The sequence below is a fragment of the Bufo bufo genome, chromosome 4, assembly GCF_905171765.1.
Source record: "Bufo bufo chromosome 4, aBufBuf1.1, whole genome shotgun sequence".
Classification (NCBI taxonomy): domain Eukaryota; kingdom Metazoa; phylum Chordata; class Amphibia; order Anura; family Bufonidae; genus Bufo; species Bufo bufo.
The window spans coordinates 90,829,204-90,840,352 of NC_053392.1; the positions used below are offsets into that span (position 1 = coordinate 90,829,204).

General features: G+C 43.3%; 1 protein-coding gene across 1 annotated transcript; it reads left to right on the top strand.

The window, feature by feature from the left end:
* The first annotated feature begins 1,526 nt into the window (after positions 1–1,526).
* CMPK2 (cytidine/uridine monophosphate kinase 2) lies at positions 1,527–10,303 on the top strand. The gene is made up of 5 exons (XM_040427527.1): positions 1,527–2,309; positions 5,968–6,079; positions 8,680–8,881; positions 8,964–9,197; positions 9,937–10,303. Exons 1-5 carry the CDS (start codon positions 1,641–1,643, stop codon positions 10,055–10,057), a joined length of 1,338 nt encoding a protein of 445 aa, XP_040283461.1. The 5' UTR covers positions 1,527–1,640; the 3' UTR covers positions 10,058–10,303.
* Positions 10,304–11,149: the final 846 nt, after the last annotated feature.

An 11,149-nucleotide genomic window follows, 5' to 3' on the forward strand; every position in this document is an offset into this window, starting at 1 on the left:
AGACAGAAGGAGATGCCAGGCTACACGATCAAGTGGACTAAGGTGAGTTAAATTTTTTTAGTTTTTTTTTAACCCCTCCAGCACTGTTTTACTATGCATTCTGTATTCAGAATGCTATTATAGTTGCTATATAACCATGTTATAAGGGAAAATAATAATGATCGGGTGCCCATCCCAATCGTCTCCTAGCAACCGTGCGTGAAAATCGCACCGCATCCGCACTTGCTTGCGATTTTCACACAACCCCATTCACTTCTATGGGGCCTGCGCTGCGTGAAAAACGCAGAATATAGAGCATGCTGCGATTTTCACGCAACGCACAAGTGATGCGTGAAAATCACCGCTCATGTGAACAGCCCCATAGAAATTAATGGGTCGGTATTCAGTGCGGGTGCAATGCGTTCACCTCACGCATCGCATCCGCGCGGAATACTCGCCCGTGTGAAAGGGGCTTAAGAGGATCTGCAGAGAACAATGGTAGAAAATTCACAAATCCAGGTGTGCAGACCTTGTGGCATCATATCCAAGAAGACTGGAGGCTGTAATCATTGCCAAAGGGGCTTCAACTAAGTACAGAGTAAAGGGTCTGAGTACTTATGTCAATAAAATATTTTATTTTTTCCTTTTTAATTAGCAACAATTTCGACCATTCTGTTTTCAGTTTCACATTATGAGGTATTGATGGGGACAATGTATTTTTTTTTGTATCTATCACAAAGCCGAAACATACCAAAATGGGAAAAAGTGAAAGGATCTGAAGATGTTCCGAATGCATGTATATAACAATAATACTTCATTTGAAATGCTATTCATTGCATAGTAATAGTTCCCTTGCGGGGGCCCAAGTTCGGCGGCAGTGGGGACCTATCAGACATCTATAGCATACAGTATACTGCGCCTATGTAATAAGTGCTTGAGATGGGGATTCTCCATTTCAATGTAGCTTCACCATCACCGACAGAAATCATCCTTATCAAGAAATGCTAGGAATGATTAGTGATCAGCGGCATAGACAATATTCAAATTCGCAATATTTTGCAAATTTATGACCGGATTTTCGCTATAAATTCGAGAATTCGTGATCTCCAGTCATTATTTACTTGATTGTGAAAATCGGCAATGTAATATTCGTAATATAAAAATTTGCGATCAACACTAAGGGGTAGGCAACTTTCCTATTGATTGCTAGGGATATTGCTAAGTGCCGATATTCGTGATAAATTCGTGATTAAATATTCGCGATCAACACTATTCGCGAATACGAATATATAGCACTATATTCTAAATATTCCCGAATTCTCGAAGTGGAGATATTCGCGATTAAAATTCGAATATTCGCGCTCAACACTAGGAATGATGTGTTGTTCTAGGCTCGTCATACTGTATTTAGTTTCCTCACATGTCATAATCTGCTGTTGTAGATAAGCAACTGCAAACAGAACCTGCCAGCTTGGAAAATGAAAGTCTGCTGCATGACGTCAAAGTCAGGAAACAGAAACTAGGAGTGGAGAAAACACTGACTGTCTGAACACATGAGTTTCTGTTCTCTTCGGTAATAGATTTTGCTTTCATTTCTCTTCCCTGTAGGAATAACACGAGGACATCAGTCACCAGTAGGTGGTATATATTGGACGTTCCTGATGCTAGGATGGAGAAGACACAGACTTGTTCTGCAACTCTACTTTCACATAAAATCTGGACTTACCAACAGCAGAAGGATGGCCAGTTCTTCCACAGACCTGAAGTCACAGATGTTTGCCGTGGAGCCAAATAGTTATTCCCTTAGCCCCTTCTACTTTAGAACATACAATGGTGGACCTCCGGCTCCATCTATGACCCCCAATGACTGGCCAATGCTTGCTCAAGGACGACTTGCCTTTTCTGTATGCATAACTAGAGGTCACAGGGTTAAAACTGCAAGACTACACAAGTCATTAGGACAAGAACTATCTGAACAGCTTCCAGGCAGTGAGATCTTAAGACTAATCTCCTATAGACCAAATGACCTACATGGGTCTCTAGAGAAGGGGTTTTTCATTGTGTCCCCTCTTTGCTGCCCTGATGCACAGAAGAGACTATGTGACATCCTCAGGGAGTACAGAAAGGACATTCAGCTCTGCAGCTACAGTGAAGGAGAAGAACCTGAGATCTGGCAATATCTATGGGAAATGGAAGGAGAAGCAAAGGAGGTGGCAAGAAGGTCTCCAGTACTAAGAGTGGATGAACCAATGTCATCCCCATTTGTCGATAGTATTAAAGGGTCTGCTGTGTTCTACTCACTGGAAGATGCATGCAGTATATTAAAGGAGGTAAGACATGCATTTATACCTTTGTATTTAGAATTATTTGGAACTTAATTGTACAGAGATGCTTACCTCTTCCTCCAGAAGCATTCTGCTGCAGACCCCTTTTACATGAAAATGAACCAATAAGTGACTGCCATGTAATCCCCTCTTTCTCCTTTGCATCTGCTGCAGTTCTGTGTTGCAGCTGCTGCAGAACATCATAATACATACCTCTGATGCTAGTGATTGGTGGACATCACAATACATACATAAACTTCTGCAGAACCTCATAGTGCACACCTCTGCTAATGCACAACCTTATGATGCACAACTCTGCTGTTGCAGAACCTCATAATGCACACCCCAGGTACTACAGAACCTCATAATACAGAACCTCATAATACAGAACATCATAATACAGAACATCATAATACACACCTCTGCTGCTGGTGAACATCACAACTAGGGATGAGCGAACTCGCTGTTTTCAAGTTTGGGTTTGGCGTTTGGGTTCTGTGGGAATTGTTATGGATTCAGTTATCACGGAATATAATAGAATTCTATGACGGCATGCACCACGGAAGCCTTTAGAGGGAATCCGTTATTCATTCCGTCATAATAGAAGTCTATGGGCGGCATAACGGATCTGTCTGGTTTCCATTATGCAGTCCTGTCCTGCAGGCTCCAGTGGTGCATTCCGTCATAGAATTCCGTTATATTCCGTGATAATGGAATCCATAACGGAATTCCTACAGAACGCAAACTTGAAAACAGCAAGTTCACTCATCCCTAATTATAACACATACCTCAGCTACTGCAGAACCTAATAATTAACACCTCAGCTGCTGCAGAACATAACAATACACACCTCAGCTGCTGCAGAACCTAATAATTAACACCTCAGCTGCTGCAGAACATAACAATACACACCTCAGCTGCTGCAGAACATAATACACACCTCAGCTGCTGCAGAACATAACAATACACACCTCAGCTGCTGCAGAACATAATACACACCTCAGCTGCTGCAGAACATAACAATACACACCTCAGCTGCTGCAGAACCTAATAATTAACACCTCAGCTGCTGCAGAACATAATACACACCTCAGCTGCTGCAGAACATAATACACACCTCAGCTGCTGCAGAACATAACAATACACACCTCAGCTGCTGCAGAACATAATACACACCTCAGCTGCTGCAGAACATAACAATACACACCTCAGCTGCTGCAGAACATAATACACACCTCAGCTGCTGCAGAACATAACAATACACACCTCAGCTGCTGCAGAACCTAATAATTAACACCTCAGCTGCTGCAGAACATAACAATACACACCTCAGCTGCTGCAGAACATAATACACACCTCAGCTGCTGCAGAACATAACAATACACACCTCAGCTGCTGCAGAACATAAAACACACCTCAGCTGCTGCAGAACATAACAATACACACCTCAGCTGCTGCAGAACATAATACACACCTCAGCTGCTGCAGAACATAACAATACACACCTCAGCTGCTGCAGAACCTAATACACACCTCAGCTGCTGCAGAACATAATACACACCTCAGCTGCTGCAGAACATAACAATACACACCTCAGCTGCTGCAGAACATAATACACACCTCAGCTGCTGCAGAACATAACAATACACACCTCAGCTGCTGCAGAACCTAATAATTAACACCTCAGCTGCTGCAGAACATAACAATACACACCTCAGCTGCTGCAGAACATAATACACACCTCAGCTGCTGCAGAACATAATACACACCTCAGCTGCTGCAGAACATAATACACACCTCAGCTGCTGCAGAACATAACAATACACACCTCAGCTGCTGCAGAACATAAAACACACCTCAGCTGCTGCAGAACATAACAATACACACCTCAGCTGCTGCAGAACATAATACACACCTCAGCTGCTGCAGAACATAACAATACACACCTCAGCTGCTGCAGAACATAATACACACCTCAGCTGTGGCAGAACATAATACACACCTCAGCTGCTGCAGAACATAACAATACACACCTCAGCTGCTGCAGAACCTAATAATTAACACCTCAGCTGCTGCAGAACCTAATATTTAACACCTTAGCTGCTGCAGACATCATCATACACACTACAGATGCTTGCAACATCTTAATATACACATTTCAGCTCCTGCAGAACCTCATAATACACATATTTCAGCTTCTGAAGAACATCATAATGCACACATTTGTTGCATAAGGGTATGGCCACACAGTCATTTTTCTGCATGCAGTTTTGGAAGCCAATATCAGGAGTGGATCATAAAAGGAGAGAACGTATAAAGGAGAGATAATACTTCTGCTCTGTTTTGAATTCACTCCTAGTTTTGGCCTTCAAAACTGCCCACAGAAATCAGCCTGCATGGCCGTACCCTAATAGATACAGTACCTAAGGTTACTTTCACACTAGCGTTAATATTTTCCGGTATTGAGATCCGTCATAGGGTCTCAATACCGGAAAAAAACGCTTCCGTTTTGTCCCCATTCATTGTTAATGTAGACAAAACGTAACTGAACAGAACGGAATACTCCAAAATACATTCCGTTCCGTTCTCATACCGGAGAGCAAACCGCAGCGTGCTGCGGTTCGCTTTCCATCCTGGGATGCAGAGCAAGATGGATCAGTCATGACCCACAATGCAAGTCAATGGGGACATTTTCTCTGACACAATTGAAAACGGATCTATCCCCCATTGACTTTCAGTGGAGTTCATGACGTATCCATCTTGGCTATGTTACAGTTAATACAAACGGAACCGTTCATGACAAATGCAGATGGTTGTATTATCAGTAATGGAATAGTTTTTGCTGAACCCTGCCGGATCCAGTAAAAACACTAGTGTGAAAGTAGTCTAAGCTACTGCAGAACCTCAATACACACCTCAGCTGCTAGAGAACCTCAGCCTTTTCCTTGCATAGCGCCATACATTGTATAGTGGCTGTGCTTGGCATCACAGCTCAACCTCATTCACTACTGTGGGACTGAGGTGTGCCAAGGTCGTGTGACCGAAGAATCATCATCACGTCGCCTAGGGAAATCTGCAAGAAGTCCATGGCACTACTGCGAGAGCAATTGCCTTCTCAAACAGCTGATCGGCGAGGGTCCTGGCTGATCACCGATCAGATACTCATGACCTATCCAAAGTATTTAAAGGGGTAATCCCATGACTAATGTAAAAAGTGAAAATCAGACATATCATACATGACAATTTCTAACAAAGCTAGAACCAGCCCTGTACCTCACATGGATCCAGAGATCTCCGCATTCATTGCTCTGCTAGATTCATATCAAGCTGACAGCTCAAGGGGAGTGTCCTTTCTGCTGCAGCTCAGGGGGCGTGTCCATGCTCTACCTATCACAGTTCAGGAGGCAGTTCAAGGATGATACTGAGCATGTGCGGCCATCTCAGTGAGCAGGACAAAGAAATAAGAAAAAGTACAAACAGCAGATGGCGCTTAACAGACACATTTTATTGAATAACTCAGCTTCTATACTAAATCGTTAATTACAAAAGTATTCTGATGCAGGTGCTGGTTTGAAAACTGTAGAATATTTTTCATGGGACAACCCCTTTAAGTCTCTGAAAACCCCTTTAACCTTTGAACCCTGTAACATTTTTTCTGCCGTAGTCTTCTGCATTTATCCCTGAAGCTCAGAAGGTTTTGGCCTCAGTGGAGCAGAGCAGAGTTCTGGAGAGAGGACACTTTCCCATCATTGTTATTGAGGGCCTTGATGCCACAGGTAAGCTGGCTCCACAGCGTCCGTTAGCTGCACACCAGCTATTGTAAAATGTATTTTTTCATATGAATAAACTTGTGATGGTCGCTAGCTAATTTTTCACTCATAGTAATGCAGCTATCCAGAGAGTCACATGCTACCAAATGTAGAACCCAAACCTAAACCACCAGAACAGGGTCAGCTCATTTTTTGCCATTATTGTACTATAGCTTCCTGGATTACTTTCTGCATAATGAAGTAACCACTGTAATTTCAGTACCCCAGACCTGGAGGGATCTGCAATTGCATTGTAAATAGTGTGGGGTGGATGGCAAAAAGGTGGCAGGAACAGGGCTTGTAGGGGTGGGATGGTCCTGCCAGGAGGAGGATTTCCTGTCTAGGTGCGGAGAGGAGAGGAGGAACACTCCTGAGCTCCTGAAAAGGATTCTTATGAGAGAACAACAAGAACTTGCCATCGAGTAAACCCTTGAGAAGTTAGACAGTGGAGTGACCAGCTAACACCTGCATAAAAGACACTGCTGTGAGGTGAGGGACTACAGCTAAGACACCAATCACCCAGAGTACCACTAGGCCAGTTACAAGTCAAGTCTAAACTTGATAATGGATATCTACACTTACAAGTGCCAAATTGCAGCCATCCAACCTGCCGCCGTATTCTTTACCGATGCCAGAAAATTGTACTTGCTATTGAATGCATCACAAGGTATATGCTGCACTTAGTTCTTCTGGCCTCATTCTTCACTGCACCCATCCCGAGGGAGCAACAGCCTGAGGGAGTACACTGGGACACAACACCTCATCAGGGCCACTACCACTCCCATCCTCTGCACCAGCTACTCACTGCATAATGACCACGGTTACAGTGGGTGACATTACTAACACTTTCTACTGGACTTGCTAACCAACCCCAGCATGCCTTGCTCTCTAATGTTTTACAGGGCCAGCTCTTCTTGTTGCACTCTTCTCTCTGCATTAGTCACGTCCCCTACGCCTCCTCTCTCTATATAACTAGGAAGAGCAAGTCCTGGGAAACATTATAGAGCAAAGCATGCTGGGATTAGTTAGCAAACATGAAGTTCTGCATGTAAACACCCTGCCAGGATGCAGTGAAGCTAAGAACAGGGAAAGGAAAGTGCTGACATGATAAACAGGTATATGGGGCAAAAATATGCAGCATTGGGGAACTCTAGGCAGGTAAAAAGTCATTATACACTAAACAAAAATATAAACACAACGCTTTCGGTTTTGCTCCCATTTTGCATGAGCTGAACTCAAAGATCTGAAACATTTTCTACATACACAAAAGACCCATTACTCGCAAATATTGTTCACAAATCTGTCTAAATCTGTTTAGACAGCATGAATATTACACAGGTGTGCCTTAGACTGCCCACAATAAAAGGCCACTCTGAAATGTGCAGTTTGATCACACAGCACAATGCCACAGAAGTTGCAACGTTTGAGCGAGCGTGCAATTGGCATGCTGACTGCAGGAATGTCTACCAGAGCTGTTGCCCGTGCAATGAATGTTCATTTCTCTACCATAAGACGTCTCCAAAGGCGGTTCAGAGAATTTGGCAGTACATCCAAACGACCTCATAACCGCAGACCACGTGTAACCACACCACAGGTGTGTCGTAAACTGCCCACAATAAAATGCCACTCTGAAATGTCCACAGTTTTGCCTTACTTGGGGGGGTCTGAAAAGCATTCATTATCTGGTGTGGCCACCATTTGCCTCACGCAGTGCAACACATCTTTGTTGCATAGAGTTGATCAGGTTGTTGATTGTGGCCTGTGGAATGTTGGTCCACTCCTCTTCAATAGCTGTGCGAAGTTTCTGAATATTTTTGTTCAGTGTAGAACCAGAAAACCCCTTTGAATGAAGAATAAAGTCTTTCTGTCACCACTGGAGAGAGCTCATGACCAGTGGTGTGAGTAGAAATGACTAAGCCCCACAGCAAATTTTTGAACGGGACCCCCCCAGCAACTTCTTTGCAACTCTGACTTCTGTGCAACCCCCACTCCTATGGCTGGTCAAGATTGTTCTCACAGACGAAGCCCGGCAGACGTTACGTCCATTTCCTAAAATGTCTCTGTATATAATGTCATTGTACAATGCTGTTGAGGGGGCCGTGACAGTAAAATCTTTTAGTCCCCCTCCTGGGTGGGCCCCTTCTGAGTTCAGGCCCCCTATACGCCCCTGCTCATGACATGTGTACCCCATTGATTTCAATGTGAATTCTGTAGTGCTTCATTTCCCCTGTGGTGACGCTGTAGGAAAATTAAGCCCTTGCTGCCTGGGTGTCCCAAAGATTGTTGGGGTTCCAGCAACAGAAATCCATGCATTTAGCTTATTCTTAGAGGACTCTTCTAATCTAAAGGAATATCAAAAGTGGACAGCCCCTTTTAAGGACCACTTTCAGTTGATCTAGCTTCAAAAACAAATGTATTATATACAGTAGATAATTACACCAAGGAATTGAATTGTAGGTTCTAAAGTGCTTCTAATCTAGAGCTTTTCTTTGATTTCCACATAGACCTTACTGACTGATTATTATTAGGTTCCGATGTAGAAACTGCTTGTCATTTCTGTCTTGAAGGAAAATCCACTCTGACGGAGTCTCTTAAGACTCACCTGAAAGCAGAATTGCTTAAATCACCTCCCGAGTCCATTAGCCATTGGAGGACAACCTTTGATTCAGAGCCATCACTAATCAAAAGAGCTTACTACGCAGTAGGCAATTATATAGGAGCTACGGAAATAGCAAAAACATCAAAAACATCTCCAGTTATTGTGGACAGGTGAGTGCAAAACAGCATTCAGATATAAAGAGGTAATTCCCAAAGGTAAAGGCTTCAATCAATGTCTGTATGGTCCACGTAGGTTCTGGCACAGTACAGCTGCCTATGCTATCGCTACAGAGATGGGAGGGGGCATCCATAACCTACCAGACCACCACCATGATGTCTACCATTGGCCAGAAGACCTTCTTAGGCCTGACCTTGTCATTCTGCTGACTGTTTGTGATGAGGAGAGAATCCGTCGTATCCGCAAACGAGGACTTCAAGAGACAAAAGAAGAGAAGGAGTTAGAAGCCAACAGTATGTTCAGACAGAAGTAGGTGCAACCATTGCCCATTATAGCAAGGCTGAGTGCAATTCGCCATCAGTTCTTATAGCAATGAAACTCAGAAGCCAAAAAGCTGCCATTAACCAAACCTCATTCATACACAAAACTGTCTTTAAAGAGCACTCAACGGTGGGATCAACCCTATTAAATCAGGTATACTTCCTGCTAGGGTCGATCCTGCTGATTAAAATGATACCTGTCTTGAAAAAATCGGCTGTGGCATTTCTGAGAAGAAAGACTTTTATGCGGTATGAAGCTGAGGGCTTCATTGCACCAAGGGGTGGGACCTGGTCACTCGGTGCACCTCAGCTTTCCAGTGCTGGCCACGCCCCTCAGTGCACTGAAGCCCTCATTTGTATAAAGACGAAAGTATTTTTTCTCTGGAACCCTGCAGCCAATTTTTACAAGACATGTATCATTTTTATCAGCAGAATCAACCCTACCAAACAGTATGCCTTGTTTTATAAGGTGGATCCTATTGATAGGTGTTTTTTAATGAGCTTTTATAATTGAACCAATATAGATGATAATAACCACTGTAACCATCTCACAACTACCTCCCTGCTATCTGGTGCCAAACATGGCAGGAGAAAGGGCAAACTTTACTGAGATCCAAAGAGTCCCTGACCACAAATTATAGGACATTATAACTACTGGGCTAAGGCCATCAGACCATTGCAGCTGGCTCACTCACAAATACTTACCCTTTTCATTCTTTTTGCTCTAGAGTGGAAGAAGTGTACAAGAGGATGGAGGACCCCAGCTGTGTTATCATTGATGCCAGCCCCTCAATGGAGATGGTTTTACAGGAAGCGCTATCTGTTATAAAGAAAAAGTGTGACATCTAACTGAGATCATCCAAAATTGTATATAGGGAGGTACTATATCTCCCAGGAACAGCCCAAGCTGCTGCTGCTCACTCACCTGTTCTGTAGGAGCAGCGAGAAACCTGCACCCTCCACTCATTTGTGGATTCTAATTTTAAATGTGTACTCTGCTGCCCTCCAGTGGACATTTGTTATTACTGCTGCTTCTCATTGTGGATTGTAACTCTTTACCTACACACTATTCTATTACAGATCATAATAATAATGGAAAATTGTATCTTTTTGTGTGTCCAAACTGGGAAAAAAATGTCAATTTCATTGTATTTTAATTTCATTCACTTGATATGTTTGTTTTCATCATTAAGGGAGGGTTTACATCAACATTATGAATTCCGTTGTTGCTTTCCGTTATAACATGGTTATAACGGAAAATAACGGAATTCATAAGACGGAATTCAAAACGGAAACCTTGGCAGGCATTCCGTTTTGATCCGTCATCATAGAGGTCTATGGGCAAGCATAACAGAACCATCTGGTTTCCATTATGCAGGACAGAAAAAAAAGTCCTGTTGACAGAACTTTCTGTTCCATCCTGCATAACAGAAGCCAGACAGTTCCGTTATTCATGTTGTCATTTATCCTCGGATGCAGCTGAGGTAGGGTATTGGCTATCCTTAAAGAGACAAGCCCTGTATGGAGACTTATTGGCAATACAATACTCCATGGGAATAATATACAAGGAAAAAAATATCATCTCACTAGCGCCACCTTGTTGAAGTGGCTTCCTATAAGTCAAAATTCCAACTTTTTAACAAGCCTTCGGGCATGACATGATGCCAAAATAGACAAAGCTAAATATCCATCTGTAGACAACTATTTTAGGTGCTTGTGCAGTACGCAGCCCTGCAGGGTGAGCGAATGTGAGGTTACAGGGGTAGTTAACAAACCGAGGGTTGCTCTTGGTACTCACAGTTTTTATATACTCTGGGCAGGCATACAGCAGTGATGGAGGGGCTGGCACATGGATCCTCTGGGGAACTCTCTGTGTATAGGGACCAGGCCAGGTGGTTTGTGAGATGCCCTGGGTGTTGTAGGTGTAGTGTGCCTGTGGCA